This window comes from Xiphophorus hellerii, chromosome 7, assembly GCF_003331165.1.
Source record: "Xiphophorus hellerii strain 12219 chromosome 7, Xiphophorus_hellerii-4.1, whole genome shotgun sequence".
Classification (NCBI taxonomy): Eukaryota; Metazoa; Chordata; class Actinopteri; order Cyprinodontiformes; family Poeciliidae; genus Xiphophorus; species Xiphophorus hellerii.
This window is the reverse complement of record NC_045678.1, coordinates 18678494-18700433: the sequence shown is the minus strand read 5'-3', so window position 1 is coordinate 18700433 and position 21940 is coordinate 18678494. Positions and strand designations below refer to the sequence as shown.

The 21940-nt window shown below is 35.2% G+C and overlaps 1 protein-coding gene across 1 annotated transcript in view; it reads right to left on the bottom strand.

Annotated features, from left to right (window-relative positions):
- The window catches only part of LOC116722488 (bromodomain adjacent to zinc finger domain protein 2B-like), a 34434-nt gene that overhangs the window by 5831 nt on the left and 6663 nt on the right, over positions 1–21940 (bottom strand). Inside the window, exons 2-27 of the mRNA XM_032566630.1 lie at positions 16991–17152; positions 15460–15615; positions 14598–14729; positions 14221–14381; positions 13950–14129; positions 11519–11580; positions 10600–11027; positions 10268–10468; positions 9130–9190; positions 8740–8848; positions 8508–8609; positions 7366–7570; positions 6697–6789; positions 6553–6614; positions 6284–6349; positions 5045–5110; positions 4632–4676; positions 4420–4446; positions 3896–3961; positions 3353–3493; positions 2795–3049; positions 2147–2370; positions 1060–1134; positions 740–962; positions 581–643; positions 41–179 (exon numbers count right to left, since the gene is read on the bottom strand). Coding sequence (XP_032422521.1) covers positions 41–179; positions 581–643; positions 740–962; positions 1060–1134; positions 2147–2370; positions 2795–3049; positions 3353–3493; positions 3896–3961; positions 4420–4446; positions 4632–4676; positions 5045–5110; positions 6284–6349; positions 6553–6614; positions 6697–6789; positions 7366–7570; positions 8508–8609; positions 8740–8848; positions 9130–9190; positions 10268–10468; positions 10600–11027; positions 11519–11580; positions 13950–14129; positions 14221–14381; positions 14598–14729; positions 15460–15615; positions 16991–17150 — 3502 coding nt within the window. The 5' untranslated portion in view covers positions 17151–17152. The remainder of the gene's footprint in view (positions 1–40; positions 180–580; positions 644–739; positions 963–1059; positions 1135–2146; positions 2371–2794; positions 3050–3352; positions 3494–3895; positions 3962–4419; positions 4447–4631; positions 4677–5044; positions 5111–6283; positions 6350–6552; positions 6615–6696; positions 6790–7365; positions 7571–8507; positions 8610–8739; positions 8849–9129; positions 9191–10267; positions 10469–10599; positions 11028–11518; positions 11581–13949; positions 14130–14220; positions 14382–14597; positions 14730–15459; positions 15616–16990; positions 17153–21940) is intronic.

The window sequence follows — 21940 nt, the reverse complement described above, 5'->3', positions numbered from 1 at the left end:
TAACTAAGAATTCAATCATCAATTCTGAATTTACATTTACCATTCTCTACTCCTTCAACAAATATGCCCCCACAATGTGGGAGGAGCCAGTAACGCCTCATGTATCGGTCTTCACCAACAACCATCGAGCGCAGTGAGTGAGATGCTTCAAACAGCTTCTGACTAATTTCACTTTGCAACTTAAAAGAGAAAACAAAATCTAAATTTAGATAAATGCATCTCAGTGAATTACAATGCCAGTGATTATTAGTCGTAGTAATTCAACACAAAAAGAGAAACTCAAGTAATATATAAACACATACACTCAGTGTGATGTATTTTCAGTTGTGATTATGATGACTATGGTTAAATTTTATGCCTTTAGACTAATGTCAAGAGGATGCTGGGAGACAAAGGCCAAGATTCCAAACAAGCTGAAGGTTACCAATTATAATGCTTTTTTTTACAGGTATATATGTGTAATGTAATCTCGATCATACACAAGTCTCCCTTTGTGAATTGAATAATTGAAACAAAATAACTAATTGATTATTTTTCTGTAAAGGCATTCATCATGAAGACATGAACCGTCTTCTTTTACCTTGCATGTTTTCTGGATCTTTGTCTCTAGTTCGATAATGTCTCTTGAATGTCTAGCAGCTTCCTAGGAGAAATATATATATATGTGTGAAGCTAGAGAATGGGCTGATAGTTAATATTTGAAACAATGATTTTCCACTTAGAGGATACAATTTCTGACCTCCTCTCCATATGTCTCTGATTTCTTCATTTTCCTTCTCCTCATTTCTTCCTCCTGTCCATCATAATCCTCTACTCGGTCTTTGCTGTCTTCATCCTCTTCTTCGCTGCTCCTGCTTTTCCTCTTACATTTGTTCTGGACAGTGACACTGCTGAAGGTATGGTTCTCTTCTCTTCCATCAATGTGTCTTTTATCTGTTTTCTTTGCATGAATGTTCTTCAATCTACAGAAACAAAAAGTTGGCAAAATTTGATTTCAATACAAATGTAACAATATTCAACTAACATCCATAAGACATCTCAGATGGCTTATTTACTCACTTGCGCAGCTTTCCCTCTAATGCCCACTTATCCTTCCTCAGGTTGGTCATATAATCTATATTTTTGTCGATGTGGCTGAAAAACATCAGGCAAAACCATCAACCTTTTTTTGCCTGCTAAGTGCAGATTTAGTTGACTAAATGTGAGTATCTGTAGCAGTCTGATCACCCAGCAGTTTTATTAATAATAAAAGGGAAAATAGCCTCTAGCAGTGAACCCCTGGTCTGATTCCCAATTATCTACACTGGATTTAAAAGACCTGCTCCCTTATACCACATCTCCTCTACCTCTTTTTTGTAGCTCATAATAAAACAATAAAGCAGAAGGATCTGAGGCATTTTAACACATCAAAGAGTGCAAAGTATATTTTAAAGCAAGACGCATTGTCTGATGCAACCTGGTGAAAGTCCCTGTCAGCCAGAATTTGACATTTTCATACATATATTGGTACAACAAAGAAGTTTTACAAATAAATTAAGCTTTTTTTCTGTCAAGGACATGAGTTAGCCTAACATCTTAAGTGAACTTGCTATTGTAAATATTTCCAAAGTTTTGTTAGCACACAGAGCCCCTGTTTTTACTGTCCTGATACAGAACAAATCCCTACATTCATTTAATTTTTAAATTTTTTTATTTTTTTTGCTTTTAAATGTTGTGAGGATCATTTCTGGAGTGGTTAATTTACTTGTGAGCGTGAACAGATTTCAAAAGAGGATGTTTAGTTTCCAGAGACTTTTGTAAAACACTAAAGTCACTGCAAATTAACAATTTTCTGGAGTTCTTGATCAAATACATACAGACAGAAAATTTTTGACTGAAGGAAAACACAGGACAAAGAATGAGCCAGAGTCTCTATCAGTACCACACTGGGAAATGAAGAGTAAAGATTACAGAGTTATTTTGTCAACATGTTGAGCGTTGTCAATTAGGCTTCTTCACTCAGTGACATAAATAATGGTGGTATCCACATCAATAGATGGAAAGAAACATGCAAATCAGAAAAACTCAATGTGAAGCAGCAATTCTGACAAACATTTCCTAACTTTAATTGCTTTAATTGTAAAAATAAATCTGAAGGTAATCTTACCTGATCACAGCCTTACTGCAGCAGAGTTCATTAACCAAGAACGCCAGAATAGCAGCCTTATCTGACGGACTGTGAGCCTGGAACGCCTTGGTTTCAAGGCTGTGGGCCAGAGCAGCCACCTCTGTATGTTCAGAATGGGCTTCCATGTAGATTTGCAGGATCTCAGACACATTGTCTTGGTTGATCTCCACATTAGTCAAATGGTCTCCCAACAGGGTTTTGCACTAAAACAGTCAAACAATTTATTTTTTTTTTAAAATCTCTAGCTGGTTCCAACTCACAAAGAATTCAAAACCGGTTGACTTCTTTGAACTAAGATAGTGGTGCTAAGTTACAAAGGATAAAAACTGATATAAAATACTTCTTTCCTGGAAGACTGTAAGAACACAATATGAATTAAATCCTTGGCCAAAAGAAAAGAAAAATATTTCACAGCACATATCAAGTTTTAGGATGCCATTTTCTAAAGTTCCTGACCAAATCTAGTTACCTATGTCTTCCAGCAAAACAAGAACATCAGTATGTTGTATTTTGCCATTTTTGCGCATCTGTCCCCATTTAATACTATATGCATATTTGACATTCATTTTCAGCCTCTTGCAGTTAAATACTTGCAGAAATGATACAGGTGAAAAGACATGCCCTCACCTTATGGCCTGCTGGTATACCCGGATCACACACAGCTGCAGACAGCATGCTCACAAGCAGGTCCTGCACCTTCTGCAAACTGTTCCCAATGTTGAGCAACCCGTCTTGCAGGTCGCTTATAGTGATCTGGTTTGAGTTTAATCCGAGTTTTAGAACCGCCCCAAAGTTTCGGATAAACTGCAACAACATCAGGCAGTCTGAGAATGTTTTTCCTGGTAAAATCAGTCCAGGTATACAAGGTAATTCTGGAAGAGGCTGGGGAAAGGAACATAATTATTCTTAGCTTTTTAAATTGTGGATTAAAATTAATGATGTACACGTTGCTATAAGTCTCAAAGTATTTTCAAATAAATGATGTAAGCAGTGATATCTGGTTTATGGTTATACCAAGAGTACCCACTTGATGGCACTGTTGTGATCTACATCCGTTTCAATTTAAATCAGTTTAAGTGTAGTTTGGTTGTCAAGTACACAAAGAACTGTTCAAATCTTCAAGCATGCAGCTTCAGCAACATTACAGTGATTATGGCATTGATAAACAGCTTACATTATGCATACCTTATGATCTGGTAAACACATGTCTTCTTTTGGCTTCATTAGCTCCTTAGCTTTTTTCTGCTTCAGTCTTCTGAGCTCCAGTTTCTTCTTCTTGTTTAATTGTTTCTCTGCTTTCTTTTCTTTTCTCAGACGTTCTTTCTCCTGCAACAAAGAAATTAGATTTACCATCCCAACAAAAGCACCATAGGGTTGTTCTAACTTTTTTTGATAGGGCTTTAAATCGATAAAATGCAACTACATCATTTAAAACACAAATATACAGTACCTTCTAAGTATGTAAATCTCTTGTGCATTTTAAAACATTTGTTATTTTACAACTATAAAGCTTGGTACATTTTACTGAAATTTTATTTCATGAAAATTGACAATTTAGTGCAGAAGTGTAAAGCTGACATTAAATTAAGAAGATTTTCAAATTTTGAAAGTGGATACTTAATAAATTATTATTTTTAAAAACAAGTATGGCTAAAACTAACTCTCCAATATGAAATGTAACCTTATCGGAGGGTGCGAAAGGTTAAGATGTAAGCAGTAGTTCATCACCTCTGCCTTCCTCCGGGCCTCCACAGCTTTCATGAGAATCCTGTGCTGTCTGCGCCTCTCCCTCTCCTACCAGTCAACAGAAAAGTGTTTTTCATCTTAATTTGCAACTGTTCAATCTATTGGGATAAATCCTAGAAATATCAATGACAATTATGATAAACAGCTTCTTTAAATAAGAAGCATGGGAAGCAGAACTCAAAGTTAAAAGAGAAAACTGTTTACTTCAGTGCTACATTTAACAGCTCATGCAAGGATGAACCGTTCTGGAGAACATGATGGTAAACATACACACAACATACATATGTTCTCAGTGTTTTGCAGTGGCAGTCTGATATTAATCCTGAGTGCATTTTAATCATATTAGAAAGATAATGGATGCATTTGTACAGAGTGACCAATAGCAGAGGTGTGCAGTGGATTATTCTGGAAAAGCCATGCAGAGGGATGCAACAATATGATATTAGCTATTCATATAGCACATGCATTTGTTGTTCTAAATGTACAAAACAATAATATGCCCGTACCATATCTAGCCTATACCTCTCCTGCTCCTGGGAGAAAGATTTGGCATAGAATTAGAAATCAGAAAAGCACAAGTAAAACCAAAGCCAGAAAATTCACGTATGGAACAGGAAAAAAAAGATTAAACAATGAACAACTAAAACAACTTAAATTCATTTGGAACATTATGTAGATTAAGAATAATATTGCTGTCAGTTTTGGACAAAAATCATACCTGGTGCTTCTGTAAGAAAGATTGAAGTTTACGGATCTCTCTCTCCTTCAAACAAAGGATTCGATTAGAAACCCAAACATGAGCACATAAATAACCATAATTAAATAGAATGCAGAAAAGGCAAGCTTGGTTCATTGTACTGAACAATCTTATTGTCAAACTTCCAACCCCATAAAGATCACTGACTAATGAAATGTGCAAATGAAGACATCGTCAATCATAAGTGCATGTACATGAAAATGAGGTTAGTTTGCCTCTTTGTAATTACACTGATGTTGCAAAGCAATCAACAACTTTGACACTGACAAGTCAGAAAATAGCAATGCTAGAGCGATGATGCCTCCAGTATGCAAAGGGCTAATGGGTAAAAAGAATTGGTAAACCAAAATAGCACTAATTAAAGTTTACCTCACCTGGTTTCTTTTCTCTGCTTCCAACATTTTCACATTGGCTGCAGCTTCTTTTTTCTTTCTCTTTGCCTGTAAGCAAAAACACACACAGCCAAGGTCAAAATATAGGCGTAAGGTCACTTTAATATCATATAAAAGTTCAAACTTATGCATTTAGCACATTTAGAAACATCTATTACATTGACCAAAGTGCTGTACAGAAAGTACAAAAGAAATTGTAAAGATTGTCAGGATTTTAGAGACCGTCCCCTTCCATATGACAAAATCTGAAGCATAGGGCTCTCAATGATAGTGTCAAATATATTTTAAAATTAAACTGCAGCCTTAAGATTTCATAGTTTCCCATGGACTTAGCCATCCAGTTTACTTCGACAATTTGGAGGTGTGTGGGTTTCTTTTCTGGAAGAGCCGTTTCATGTAGTGTGCAGTACCAGATTCTATGTGTAGATCCAGCTTGATGCAAGTGTGATTACGTTTTATCCTACTTCAAATTGCTGTATGATTAATTTAGGTGCACCTAGGCAACATATTGCAGATAACCTGGTGCTGGACTGAGGCATGCATCAGTGACACCATTTATGTGTCTGACTTTGTCACAAAGCAGAGTTCATCCAGCCCAAATGAAACACTTGGGTCAGATCACCAGTACCAAAGTAATTATTTTATTTTGGAGATATTAAAACAATTTTAAAATGTATCACCATCATCATTAAAATGAAATGACAGGATTGAGGAAGCTTTCTCTACTGTACATTTCTTAGTAAGCTTGATTCTACACAGCAGTTTCCAGATAACATTGTATTGAATATATGGAATTCTAGGCATTGAGATTCTCATTTTTCATCCGTTACAAAATACAAAACTGTCGTAATAGTAATGAAAAAAAAAAAAAACAGAGCTCAGTGAGTGCAAATTAAGCAATGTTTTTATCAGTGATTGCAGCTCTAATAAAATCCTATTAAGAGCCTCTTACTAAGCGTGTCAGCTGAAATTTGATTTAGAAAGGCTGAAATACTTCACAGCTTTTATCAATGAGGGAATGTAAAATAGGTGTATTACACATTGCCGTGTAAATTCTTCTCCTCTCTTGATTAATGAATACTCTATTTTTCATTAAACTTCAGCACGTATGGGGGGCTTTTCATATCTAATTGTACTTTTGCAAAGAAAGTGTCAGCATTAGTCGGGTTTTTTAAATTTTATCCAAAGCAGATAGGAGGTGTTTCAAAGTTCAGGACAAACCTCAAGAACCTGCTGTGCACGGAGTTCTTTCTCCATACGAATATGCTGAATGCGCTTGATCTTCTCCTGGAGAAAGGATGAGGGCCAGATCAAATGGATTAACTGTTAAGTCATGCATGGTAGAAAGCAGTGAGGAGAAGCAGAATGGGAAATGAAGGTCTACAAAGTGTTAATGCAAATATGGAAGTTGCAGCATTATAAATTACCATAGGAGTAATTCATAAGAACATGAATTACTGCAGAAAAAAACAAACAAAAAAAAAACATACTTGTTGTTTATGAATCTTCATCTCCTCTCTTTTCTTCCGCCTCTCTTCAGCAGCCCTTATTGCTGGAATATTCAAAGGAATACATTCTGAACATAACTTTTAATCTGAATTAGAGGAGAGTCTGATTGAACAGCAACTGTTTACCTTGTTGCTTTTTTGCCTCCTTGGTGGCTTGTGCTATGGCCTGTTTTTCTAGTTTTCGCATCATTTTTATCTGAGCTGCCTGTCGAGCTATTTCTGCAACATGACAAAATATCAAATAAAATGCAAAATATAAGAATACAGAATAAAAAAGAAAAAACAAATAAACAGAGCAATCCAAACTTCTTTAATTAGTAAATTATTTTAACAGAGGAAAAAAAAACTTCTGGTTTGAAAAAGCTAAGACTTAAAGAAATATTGACAGTAGATTGATCACAAAACTTTTTACAAGATTTACAAGATTTTTGTGCTCAGACTCAGATTAAGGTTATTCTTCCATTCAGTCTTCAGCTGTAACAATAAGAGCAAGCATGTAAGCAGATGTCACAAACATCTTGGTCTGGTTTTCTACCATTGTAAAGAGGAGTCCCAGTAAAAACTGGTCTGGTGGGAATTAGACATTGCATTTGCACTACTATCAAATGCACTAAAGCAAAATTAAATTTACACAGTAAAAAGCATGAAATTAGACATAACCACAGTCACGTGGTACATAGTTTTCAGTAAGAGAAAAAATAACCAAGATATTTGGATTTTAAGATGGTCTAAAGCAACACCAGCGAAAAGTTGAACAGCTTCTGCATGCTGAGTATTTCAGTGATGCAAACTAACCTTGAGCTTCCAGTTTACGTAATAACTTTGAATCACTAATATCTTGAAGAGGAGGTTCACTATAATATGCAGGATGATGATGCTGGGCTGCAGAAACATTGTTTGCAGTCTGGTGTTTGGATTTTGTTTGTCGGCTGCGCTGTCCATTCATTGCTATGATACAAGAAGAAATATCCTCCTCAGTCATCAGGAACCACTGTAAACCCTGACAAAGATCAGGAAAGTCAGAGATGGAAAACAAACAAGGGGTAAAATAACCTGCACTCATATTAGAGTGTAGATCTATTTTTTTCCAGTTAGCATGTTTAATACAAGAACCCATGGAGACTCATTTGAGGTCAGCAGCTTTCATGAAAACTGTGTATAATCTTTTTCAACGCAGCAGTAATTAATAATAGAATGTACAGCTTGATTTTTCAGTATTGTTAATTTTCTCTAATCCACAGACAAAAAGAGAAAGATCTATGCTGTACATTTTAAGTGACAAAAAAGCTTTTTTATGTCTACAAAATTCATGTGGTCAAGATGCAGCTAAATATTAATGGGGTGAATTCAAACCTGTGCAAGAAAGTCTTATATTAAAACATAAATCCAAGTTGGTTGCATGATCATTTTTCAACAGAAAAAAATAGCAGTTTAAATAAAAACATTAAATTAATATGACATCAGTATAAATGATGAATGCATGTAAAGCGTCAACATCAGTTTTAGTCATACATTTGATCAACATATCCTCAAATACTGCTATTTAGATGACTAAATGTACTCTAGTCCAAAATTATTCATGCACCTGGCAAATTTTCTTTCAAACTATTACTTTCCAATATGTTTTACTAACTGCAGACATTATGAATGATTTAGTGTGGTTTCTAACAGAGTTAAAACTTGAAACCAATAGAAAATCTCAGCAGAGAGATAAACTTTAGGATGATGGCAAGGAGGACTTCCGACCTTAAAGTCTTCATCACCAAAAATAAAATATTCAAAACACAGGCAAAATGTTGGTTTGCAGTAATTAAAAATGGGGTTAACTGTTGTAATCCCATTAAATATTTTTATTTTAATCTGCCATTGGTGCGAATAATCTTGGGCTTAACTTAATAATAAATTCAATAAATAGAGCTTGGACGCAAAACTTTTACCTCTGGTCCTTCTCTACCTTCATAGAAGTTTCCAATTTTAATTTTTGTGCTAAAGCTGAAGTTGTCCCGGGAAATTTCGGTTATTCCATGCCGGACCAAGTACTGTGGAGGGCAGAGTAACACAAAGTAATTAATCAGCTCAACTGTCAACAGAAGCTTCAAACTCAAACAATTTAAAGCTCTAACTCAGTCTTTTAGAAAAGCTCAGCTACACTACACATCATTTATTTACCTTCACTACATCAGGATATTGACGCAACTTTTTTCCACACGGAGCAAAGTAAGCCACCTCCCCTTGCAGGCGGCCTGTAATAGTTCTCATCCGGGTCTCTCTCTCCCATCTGAAGACGAATATCAAGAACAAAAATGTTATAAAATAAATATATTAATATCCTATAATAAATATATTGGAATAAATGGAGTTTAAAATTATTTTTATCAACTTAATATTTGAGCCAGAGATAGGATCTGATTTTTAAATTTTGGACATACATCAAAGAATGTTCTTTATAAAATAAATGCAGACCTTAGTGAGAAACCCTAATTCTACCTAAAAATTGGCTTTGATATCAACAATTCCGCAAATAACCATGTAAACAAAGGATTAGCTACAAAATCTCACCCAAACTTAAGAGGTAATTGCAGAGCTCTCTCATCTGTGACTCTCCTTTTCTTCTTCAAACCTAAAAAACAGGAGGGAAAATTAATGTTTTTTCTCATTTACTAAATACAAGCTAATGTTTTTAAAATAGAGGAGGATAATAGTGGAAAAATGGAAGGTGGTCATGTTGTTGCAAAGAAGAATGATGTACCTTAATTTTAATAGATGTAAATGAAAACTGTTTTTGTCGTCTAGTATTCTGAAACATATAGTCACTGAATCCATTTTCTCATTTATTCAAGTGCATCATAAACGTGAATCTGATCTAAACAATTCTAGACAACAAAAAATCAGATGGGTTTTAGTCAATTACTTAAATGTATTATTAAATATTATTAAACACAAAATATATATCTATATACATTTATAAATGTACTACTACCATTAACAACATTATGTAATAAAGCATTCTATTTATTATGTAATACAGCATTCTATTTATATATTTCTATTGTGAACACAGATTTTTATTTTATTTTTTTATCTTGTGTCAAAGTGGGGTAATTTTGTTAGACTGCCCAGAGGGGAAAATACACACATTTTAGAGCAAAACAAAATAGATCAAAGGGCAGACGGCTGCGTTCTTAATAAATCTGCTATTAAGGACGCAGCCCTGCGTCTCCAACTCCGAACCATGGATTCATTCACACCTAGCTTACGTACAGCGGCTATCGATCTGTACTGCCAGATTGATAGCCTTCAACTTAAAAGCGCCGTCATGTGAACTTCTTCGTGTTGTTTTCATGATGAGGGGGTATGAGTTTGAAAACATTTCTACATCGTGCCTGTTGCTAGCATGTGCTTGTTCTAAATGAAAATCAGCACTTCTTTGATTTCCAATTTTGACTTCCAATGATTCATTTCCTGCTAAAGAGCCCCATGGCGGTTGAAGAAAAATCCACAGAAAAGCCGCACCGGGCTAAAAGCCGCATTGTTCAAAGCGTGGGGAAAACGTAGCGGCTTTTAGTCCGAAAAATATGGTAATAATAATAATAAAAAGACAGACTTTGGGAGGGTCTTATAGTGATTAAACTTTCCTACTGAAATTTTACTAGACAACCTTTAGGAATATATTGTATGTAAAAGATAGATTTGTTACCTGCTGTTGCAAATGTTAAAGGAGCACAGAGGTTGCCATGGTGGTGGAGTGAATTGGTGGCTGGTACACCTAAATGCTTTGGAATCTGCAGGTTAAGAAGGGCAGCACTCCTGTTGGCATCAATAGGGAGACGTGATTCTGCCTTAAAGAACTCCTTCCCATGATCCTCAGCACTGTCACTTTCAGGATTGCTCCCAGAGTCTGAGGGTAATTGTAGACAGAGAAGGCTCAGTCTATTCCTATCATACATTCAAACTTGATTTCAGATTTATATTCTTTTCTGATTTCTCTAAGCTCTTTTCAGAAACATACTTATTGCATTGTAACCTAACCTGAAAGGCTACTGCCAGAATTCAGACTAATCTCTTCGTCATCCTCAATGTCTCCTGAAGAGTCCTCCGAGCCTCTGCTGCTGTGGAAATCAAACCCACTGCTTCTGGTTAAGTCTATAGGTTTTATGCAGGAACTGGTTTTTGCTGGCCTACACCCTCCATGCAGAACTGAAGCAGCCTTAGCTGATCCTGGAACAAGTCCTGATGGGGCAGATTTAGATGGGAAAGCAGATGTGTCTGACAACTTCTTGCTGCCAATGCTCAGGTTGACGGGTGTGTGGTAGGGAGGGCTGGTTGCTGGCAAGAGCGGCCTTTTGCTTGGAGAGTTGGTTTGGATACGAGGTTTCGTTATGAGAGCCAAAGGTGCATCTTGATCTGCAGTGCTGACCATTCCGTTAAAGTGGGGGTTCAGGAACAGCTCTGGGTTCCTGCCAGATGAAAAGAACAAAAGTGAATGGATATAAACAATGACAAACTAAGATTTTAACAGTACTTTGACTGTCTGAGGAGCATACATATTTTTGCAAATTCCATCTAGAAACCTACAAATCAGGATTTTTCTAAAGTTTTTTATGGCTAGAGACACTAGAGACCTTTATTCAATAGTAGCCTGACAGGAAGAAGGGCAGAGAAAAAAAAGGGGAAGACTTGCAGCAGATGCCAGGCCAGGTATTAATCCAGGGACAACTGCATTGAGGACTATAGCCTCTGTGCAATGCACCTGCTCAATCACTTAGCCATGTGGTGCCCCTTATAAGAATTATTAATTAACAACAGCACAGCAAAGTGCATAATTATAAAACTACAAAAAGCAGTTTAAATGAACAAGTTCTTTTTTATATAAAATATGTTCTAAAAAGAACAGTGTTAGCTAGTGGCCTTTAAACATGAACAGAGAGGTAAAATATTTCTTTCTTACCAAATTTGGTTCTTGGGTCGTACAAAGGAAGCCTTCTTCACAGAATCTATCTGAGTTTCAGCCTTTATGAATAAATAGAAAAACAACAAATAAATCGCTGTCACTCACATTGTATTGCAGTGGGTTGCGAATGAAGGTGTAATAAAGGAAAATGACAAAGAAAAGCAGGCTAGTGTCTGTCAAATATTGAAGACAAACTGCTATAAAAATATTTTGAAATTTGTTTAGCTTCCTCCCCTCCCACTGTGAGACATTAACTGACAAGTTGTATGTGTTGTTATTATCAAACTTTGACAATCAAAAGGCTGTGCTTTCTTGGGAACCGTTACATGGATCCAAACTCCCCTAATACACAGTCCTTCATTATCCCTTATTTTTACAATGGTGACAATCACTATACACTGTAAAAGAGATTTACTTTCCATAATAACAACCAACCCCAAGCATAAGAGAGCTAATTGGTGATCCGTTTTGTGATGCTAATCTTGTAGAAACAAAACGCACTGTAATTTTCAGTCCCATAGCGGTCAGACACTCCAGAAGAATAATAAAATCCTTGATAACACCAGTGGAATTTATTCAGTCGTAACTGAATAAATGCCAGTTATTCAGTTACAACAGAAGTAACAACAGAAAATAGTGAGGTGAGTAAGGGGTGAATGGGTTAATATATATATATATATATATATATATATATATATATATATATATATATATATATATATATATATATATATATACCTGATGCAGGTATATATACCTGATGCAGGTGTTTCATGATTTAGGTGCGACTTTCATCACTCTATATCTAGAGTTGTATTGCAGTATATGCACTTGAATGTGTAAAAGGTTTACATTCATGTGAGGAATGTTTTCAGGAAAAAAGCATAGGTGGTTTGGTTCTAAGAGGTTTTAGCAAACCAGTACACTTATGTTTAAAGGTGGAACTCTGGTTTGGAGTTGATGAAGGAATTTGGTGCTTTGGATGCGTTGGGGTGGACTTGTACTTTGATAGAATAGGGTTTGGAACAGAGTTAGAGTGTGAAGGGCAGGCCTTGCTGTGGGACTGTGTTAAAGAAATGTTGTCAATAGCCAATTCAGTGGAATGTACGACACTGCTATGCTGTTGGCTTTTCTCCTCTGCAGTCACTGCACTGTGGAAAAACAGTACTGTGCAAGTAGGGAGACCAACAGGACAATAAAGGAACTGAAGCTGATCAGAGGAAGTCGCAGGAACACTGTGACAAAGACTTGTTTGACAAGCTTTTCTATCACCAGCAAAAGGTCTCCTCTCTTTACTCTCAGAAATGTTGTGTGTCAGATGCTGAGTAGGAGGAAAACAACAAAAAGACAGAACATCATGTCAGCTCCTGCTGTGAGATTCTTACACTAGCAGCTTTGTCATCCAACACATGCTTCCAGCCTTCCACCCACCAACTGAGCATGATTGTTGACAAATCCAGAGCAGATACAAAGTTATCAAATACACTTTATCAAAGTTGGTTCTGTCACTCCAACTATATTTATTTATGCATAATTCAAAATGTTAAAATATTTCTATCCTCAAACATTTTCCATATTGTCATACATCACAAACATCAATGGATAGTAATGATATTTTATGCGATAGATCAAAACAAAGTAGGAAAATATGGTGGTGGTAGTATCATGCTGCAGGGATGCTTTTCTTGTACATAGAAAGGGAAATTATTTAATTTAATGAAAGATGGATGGAGCCATCTTGGAGAAAAAACTGTTAAGATGCTGCAGAAGAGATGACTCAGCCGAAGGTTCGGGACAACAAGACAACAACCCTAAATATACAACCTGCGCTCCAATGGGTTTAAATCAAGGTGGCCAACTCCAGCCCTCGAGAGCCAGTGTCCTGCATGTTTTTGTACCTGCTTCTACACAGAAGTCTCTTCATTATCGGAGTTCATTATTCATGATCAAAGCATATCAATGTGTTAAAATGGCCAAGTCAAACTCCAAACTTCAATTCAACTGAAAATATGCTGTAAGACTTGAATCTTAATCGTTATAGACATAAGCTGTCCTATCTAACTGAGCTTGAGCTATTTTTCAACGACAAATATGCAAAATTTTGGTATCTAGGTTTGAAAAACTTTTAAAATTAGACTAAAAAACTTGCTCGCAAATCTTATTCTACAAAGCTTTATGCTTTGTGGTCACCCAAATGACCACACTTATCAGATTTATGTTTGGAAAATTTTCATGTATCGTTTTTCGGGATAACAGAAAGTATCTTAATGAAATACTTTCTGTTATCCCATTAAAATATAATTAAATTTGTGTGTGCAATGTGCCAAATGCAGAAAAGTCAAGTTTTATGAATTATTTTCCAGCAAACTGTACATATGCAAATCTTTTGACACAAAGATTATGAAACCACATCCACAGTTCCACTGACTTTCTTTCCAACTGGGATCTCTTTTTCAGAGTCAGAGTCATCGCTGTCGCTGCTTAGATCCTCATCATCTTTCTCCATATTGTCAGAATCACTGCTGCTTTCTTCACTGGAGCTTTCTGACAAGGATCCTGATAGGCGAACATTACACCTGGGTGTCTCTAGCGGTCTTTTTATGACATCCTAAATGACAACAAAATACGATTGGAAAAAGATTACACTCACCTCATACTAGAGTGATAAAAAAGAAGAAAAAAATTTGCTTAATACAAACCTTTTCCTTTGTTGAGAGAATGGTCTTGTTCTGGTGTTGTGCACGCTCAGAAAGGCAATTTTGACTCCAACTTGAGTTGATTTTAGTTTTCTCTTTTTCTTTAAGTGGTAATAGACAGTTGCTCAAGTTCCTGTTTGAGGACGTGTTCCATCTGTCCACACCTGCACAAAGTAGCATTTTAATTGTCTTAAGAGAGTATATGGAGTGCAATGTGAACCACATTGATACCCGGAGAGGTCAGTTTTGAGTATTGATAATAAATATTACTAGTTAATACTTCCATGTTTCTTTGTGATTTAGGTGTCATTTATATTCAATACTGCTTGGTACTGCCTAATACCTAATGATGGAGCAACAGTTTTTTTCTACTTCATTACCTGAGGAGCAAAGTTGTGGATCAGCAGGATTATGGGTTTTGAAGACTGGTACAGAGAAAGGATGAAGACCCAGAAGAGGGTGAAAGACGGCTCCTGCTCTGCAATTATCCATCTCAGTAGGCCGCCACAGCTCTGAGTGAACAAGACAGTTTGTCATGTATAAAGAATAAACATGTAAATATTCTGTCAACAAGCAGAAAGTCAGAAGAACTTAACTTAAATTTATGTAAAATATCAATGATATTTGGTATTACTCAAACTGCATTTGTTGTACAACACTGTAGATTTTGAAGAATGTAAAATATTTTTGGACGTTTAGGGTTGTTGGCATCTGCATCTTTAAACATCGCCATTAATTTTACTGTTTCATATGAAACAATCTGGAAAGAGACTTATTTTGTCCCCATAACTAATTTTGACATAGACATTTTCTGTTTACAAAGCTCCAGCTACAAAACACATAAGATTTTGTCATACAATTATAGTGTGATGTCAAAAAAACTCTGGGAATAATAGTTTTCTCTGGATGCATATAGAATGGTGCAACACAATGCTGCCCCCAATGTACTGCTATGGTCTATCCATCACTTATTAGAAAAACATTAATAGTTTGGAAAGTTTCTGGTCTCAAGAAGTAAAGACAGTCATTGAGAAAATATCTGAATTAACCCAGTTTATACATTTTATTTTAAATTATTGTTCAAACATGATAGTGTTTTTTTTATTATTATTATTTAGTATAGCATGACAATCTGATACTAACCCATGAAATAATTGTACATGATATTTATATTTAATCACTTGCAATAAAAATTGCTCTATCCTGGTACTCAAAACTTCTGAAACCTTAAGCATTCCTTACTTGGAAATACTTTGAATTGTGTGTGTGTAGGTGTTGTCGGCAAGTCTGTTTTTCCTCGGTGAACAAACTCAGAGCAATTTATACTTGAGGTTAAAAGACCAAAAGCAGGACAGCTCTGCATATTTGAAAGTTCATCTCCTGTCTGGTGAGTTTGACCTAAAAGAATAAAGAGCACAGTGTAAAAATACAAAAACAAACAAACAACTGAAAACCTTAACAGATTAACTGATTGACAGTGGATGGACATAAAAAGAACCCCAACAATTATGAACTTAAAAGTAGATTATATGGGCAGATTTGACTTTGAGATCATCACACCCTGCAGTTGTGCTTGCGGGCTAAAACGCTGGACTGATGTCCAGCAGATGTAACACAAACAATAAGCTGTCTCACTGAACATTAATACGTAACATGAAGCACCAAAAGCCATACTTGCAGTACTGCATAACCTGCAAAATTATGAAAACTTAAAGAGACCAGATGGTAACATGTTTATTTAAAGGCAAAACAAAATTATTGTCCTCCAGGATAATCTGATGACCAGAACAGCTACAAATTTACCTTGACCAGCCATGATTGGTGATTACCCAGTAGGAAACTTGAAATGACATTGTTTTTCCAACCAGGGAAATATGCATATTTGAGCAAATGACAGCTTAGTGTACTGCACGTACTTTATTACATGCAGTAGTATTTTAAATACATCTCACAAAACTAAAGATGTAATTAGTCCATATTTCCAACTGTTTTTCATACAAGAGATTTACAACTTAACATGGAGGTCTGCACCCACTGTACCACCTTCAAAAACAATTATTTTAACCTCTAAGGAACTGAACACAATAATGTGTTTTTGAGGTCGCTAGTTGATGGACATCTGGCCTTGCAACAGATCTCAGTTTAATGAATTGCTACATCAATATGACTGTATCCTTCCATCTAACATGGGTATAAAAACTTTTCAAGTTTTTCAGTTAATATATAAACATAAATAATTTATAATGGTGACTGTGTTTTTCCACTACAATAGCAGAAGGAAAAGACAAGGTTTTTAGGGCATCTTATCATTAAAGAAAAAAAAAGAAGACCACCTCTTGTATGTAAATCTGCACATTATTCTGTGGTCATCGGTAATCTGACAGTGTGTCAGTGTGTGCAGCACTGTTGCTCAGTACATAATGGCTTTGGCCACAGTTAGTATTCAGAGAAAACAAGAGATGCCACTGGCTGCATAAACAGAGTGGGGCTGACAGGCATGTTAAATCACAAAATATAAACTGGAGCTTAAAGAAATCCACAAGGGCGTGTACTGGTTTTTAAATAGTTGCCATTCATTAAATTGGTGTGCTGAATTCTCCAAATAGCCCTCCTTTTTTTAAAAATTCAAATAAAGTGTGCTATATAAAGTCAGATTAATGATACAATACATACTGTTAAGAAAAGCTACTGAAAAGATCTCTCTGTGGGTGAGTCAACCAGATTTGCAGTACAGCACGTTTGATTTTTAACCTGCTGTTAAATATGCACATACCAAATATTGTAAAAGGGATGTTGCCTTCAGGACTACATGCTGGACTGTACTTCACTGAGGTTGGTTGAGGTGGAGCACAAGAGAAAGTGGGTACAGGAGAACCCTTCTGAAAGGAAGGTGGGACAGGAGATGATGAGGCCAGCCCCAGTTTGGAGTCCATATCTGTCAAATGAAATTCAGTCAACACTTATAAATGAAAGCGATGAAAATAGTTAAAAAGATGCAATCATTGTTCAAACTTGATTCCTCATATTTTAGAGTGTTTTCCCTTTTGTTTTATTCCACATGTCATGGGGCAAAATATATGTTGACTTATTTGATAATTTTACTATGTTCAGACATTTTTCTCAAATTTCACAAATGTGGTTAACACAGATTTGATTTAATTAATTTGGGTGTTGACTAAACATGAACATTAAGGAGCACAAAAAGCAAAACAAACAGACTGATGTCATCCAGTAAAACACAAATACTTTTATGCAACCTGTAAGGATGCTTTGGGTTATCTTTCTGCAAGGTGAGCTTTTTACTTTGAGTAGAATTAGGATATTAGAGTAGGATTAATGTATATAATCCTATATATATATATAATTCCCCCCCCAAAAAAACACATTTTTAAAAAAAAGAATATTTTGTGTCCAAAAATCAATTTTTTTTCTCTTTAAACTGTTTCTTCTTGTCCCTGACATAGTCCTTTTGCATTGCAACAAGTGGTTGATGTACATCTTAATAATCTAGCTACACAGTCATCAGCAAAGATCAGAAGTACTTTTACTGCAAACACAGTCTCTTTTCAGCTAATGTAATAACTGGGTCATATATCGAGACACCTCAACAAGATTTGGTCACATGCAGAGTGCTGAACAGCTTAAAAGGGCACCAGTTGTGCTTAGAGTGCACGCACAGAACAGATTACTTTACAAATAAATAAAACAAATCTTTGTCATGTTCTTACTGCAACTACCTTGAACAGAATTATTTTGCATAGCATGAAATATAATTTAGCCATCTCATACAAAAGTATGGTTGAAAAAATTAGGAGCAAAACAATGATTTTTTAAATTTTTTTTTACAAATTTTGCAGCTTCACTTTTGTGGTGACAATGCACACAGATATCAGACAACCTTTATGACATGAATGCATATGTTTACCAAGAATATTGTTCCTGAGAGAAATGTTTCTTGAGTGCTGCTGAGGTCCAGCAGCACTGAAGAAGGTTTCGGGATGTCTTACATGTCATTCCCAGATAGACCAACTATGTACTACTGACTGGTTATTATTAAAAATAAAAACTAACAAGATGTCATAGAATACTGGCCATAAACATCAAATCTACAGGGAACGTATTCAATAACCATGACTGGTATGCAAGGAGGAGAAAACATGAAATGCTTTGTGACTATACAGCAGTCCCACTTCTGTCACACTAATTATGGTCAAAGATGCTAAGGTGCTAAACAACAAGCATCAACCAAATGCTGGTTTCCCTCTGCAAGCCACTCCCTTTGTGTCCATGCAATCTTGCATTTTACATCTATGTGTTTCTATGTGGAGTTCCACCTGTACCAATACTGTACTTATACAAATCATATGCCATCATTATTTCAAGAAACAAGCCTTTTTTATTGCTGCCTAACAGAAAAATTTATTTTTTTTCATTGTGCTTCAAACAACTGTAGGTTATCCTGCAATTGCATATTTAAATTAATGGATTATGTCGAAGTCGTGGGACAATTCATGGTGAGTAGCTCAATTTTATTACACTCGTTTGCATCTTACAAGCAAAACAGAAATAGACTTTTTCCTGCAAAATGGAAATTCAGGTAAAACAGCAGCAATAGATATAAAGGTTCACACAAAAGTTCCTAAAGTGTTAAAACAAAACAAACAAAAAAAACAAGATTAACAGTAACATACTGTACAAGACTATTACAGAAAATACTGTGCATTTATTAGAAATAGGCATATCGGACTCATGATCCAAGGGACCTGCAACTGAGTCAGATCACTTTTTCAAAAATGTACATCATGTGCATGTGTATTGAACATTGAAAAAGAAAAAAACTATCTACAATATAGCATATATGGTAGATAGAAAAATAATGTTTATAATAACAGTGTTTATAATAAATGTTTATAATAACAGTGTAAATGCCATTTTAGAAAATGAGTAACAACAGAGTTGATGACTGTACAAATGCCAGTATGTACGTAAAGTTTGTTACACTGCACAACATAAAAAGAGTTTCTTCATACTTATTCAAAGCTATAAAAAGAAAGGATGGCAAACTAGTTTTGCCAAGATTTAGTCAACCCAAGGAAGTCCCATGCAGGAAGTCTATTATAACCAAGCCCACAAAGCCTGAGCAAAATCCATACACATGTTGGCTAAGGTCAGTGAAAAATCTGTTATTTCTGAATAAATCTAGCCTTTTTAATTTAGGCACTAAAGACTTGGCACAAGAAGCTCTAACTTTAATAGATGCAGGAGAATCCTTTGAGATCCTCAGACTATTTTTTATTTTGATGAAAATGTGGAAAAAGACTTATTTTCTGCTTCTATTGCTTCGTGAATATTTTTAGAACCTGCTGCTAGCACCTCAATCTTTGTCAAATAGTCAGATTAAAAACTACGGAAGTAACAAGCTCTGTCCATGAAAATAGTTTTTATCTTAAAGGATGAACGTATCTAGAAATCAACCTAAGCATGTTTCCAAGTCATTGAGATTTTGAATTTTATTAATATTAAGTTTAGGCATCTATTCTGATTGTGAAGACTTCATAAACCTACATGTCTTTCATATGAAGGCTTGTGAGAGAGGTTGTGAACTACCATTAAAAATAAACGAGTGACTCATTTCAGTGCCAAAAATAGCCACAATATACAACTAAATGCTATTTATTGAATGCAAAAGAGAAGCCATACAAATTATGGCTTGATGTGCAACCTCTGCTGCGAGTCCAAACAGCCAAGTCGAGACAATATCTGAAAGAATCTTCACATAAACAAGGCTCCATGATCACAAAAGAGCAGGCAGGCAGTATAATTCAAAATGCAGCTCCTTCTCTTTCTTTGTGAATGACCAAAACGCTCTGTTAAAACAGAAACCTTATTTTAAATAAAACATTTAAATTTATTTTCAGTTTAACTCTTCAGTTTTCAAAAACCCTGCAAATAAAATGTTTAACCCTCTGATGCATGAATTATGATCCTTTGTGTCAGAATTTTTTTTCCATTTTTTAAAATTCTTTTCTTAAGTCATAAAAAAGGTAGGAACATTTTTTTGTAAAAATAATTTTTTTTTAATTTTTTATTTTTATGTGATCAATTGTAATTTTGTCCAAATACAAAGTTGTTATTTGAAAAATACATCAGTAGTATTGTTCCTTAGGGGTTATCTGATGTCACAATATTTTTTTTACTTGCAAGAGTCGTCTACAGTAGAAGGAGGGACCGGGTCGGTTCTCATGCTTTTTTGTCTGTCGGCCATATTGTATTTAACAAAAATAATTTCTTGCATTTGCAGCTGATGGCCAGTAGTTGATGGTATATTTTATGATGCATTAGTGTCCACTTCAGTGGTCTGTGTGCATTTATAACATAAAAATCCACAGGAAGCACAAGAAAATGGCTTTTAGATAGCTGTCCACTGTAGTGACCACTATGCATGAAAGGGTTAATGTTTGGAACAAATGAAGATCAATGTGTCGTAACAAACAATCTGTGTCTCCAGCAGGGAAGATACTTCTTCCCACACATGTCACTCAAATACAAATATTTCCTGCTGATTATTCAGTCTGCAGAGATGCAATATTCATTTTACTGCAGGAAGGCAGTCAGTGCATAACAATGAGATTGGCTAATGAAATCGACCATCAAGCTGAAACACATACATATTAAACTGGTGTCTCAATGTCATTTGGCTTTTGCATTGTTTGCTCTTTTTTGCCTCATTTTTCCTTCCGTATTTTACATTAATTTATTTATATTGAAGAACAATGAGAGCCTATTTCTGTTTGCTTCTGTATTTGAATTAACTGTGTTGGTGAGAGAAGCCATTCCTAAATTATTACCATTTGCATAAACAATTAGAATTTTTATGAACATTTTCATCCAAACAAATTATTCGTCCGATATATTATAATTGATATAAATAAACCATTTGCCATAGTAATGCCAAGCGATACATAAATTCTCCTGACATTTCTTCTGTAAATTAGATTGTTTTTCCCTGGGTCTGACATATTTTTTATTCACTGAAGCTTTGAGTGATACTAAGTCATTTGGTTGCTTCACACTAAGGATGCATTCGCAAAAGATGCTATTCCTTAAAATGGAAGAACACAACATAAGTAAAAGAAAAAATGGGATAATTAAAGCAATTTCATAGTCTTGTGAATTTTCACAAAGAGCTTAAAGGTTGTCAATTCTCATAGCGTTTGTTGTAGATTCCTACCACGAACAAAACAGAAAAGACTTAAATAACTATTATTAGCATTAAATTGTATTTTAAAAAGGAACAAAATTATTTACAAAAAATAGGAAGAAAAAAAATGTAATTCTTCTTGTTCTAATTTCTTAGAAAAAACATAAAATATTTTTATTCCTAGTTTCATGGAAAGACAGGTATCTTACTTTTTCTTACCTCATTTATCTACTTTGATCATGTTTATAGTTTATATACAGAAAAAAAATGAAATGTCACAACCTGCAGAACTCTATAAATATTGTTATATAATTGAGCAACAAATATTTAACACTTACAGAGATCCTCTTACTCTAAAAATTTAATTCAATGGCTGTTAAAAGTTGTATGTAAACTTTACTATCAGGTGTTGCAGTTCAGAAGGTCATAGCTGCTGTGGTAGAGCGGTGGTAGCTGGATATTGTCGATGCTCTCAAGTTGCCATTTTTCTTCCCTGACAAAGACTCCATCAGCCGAACCAGA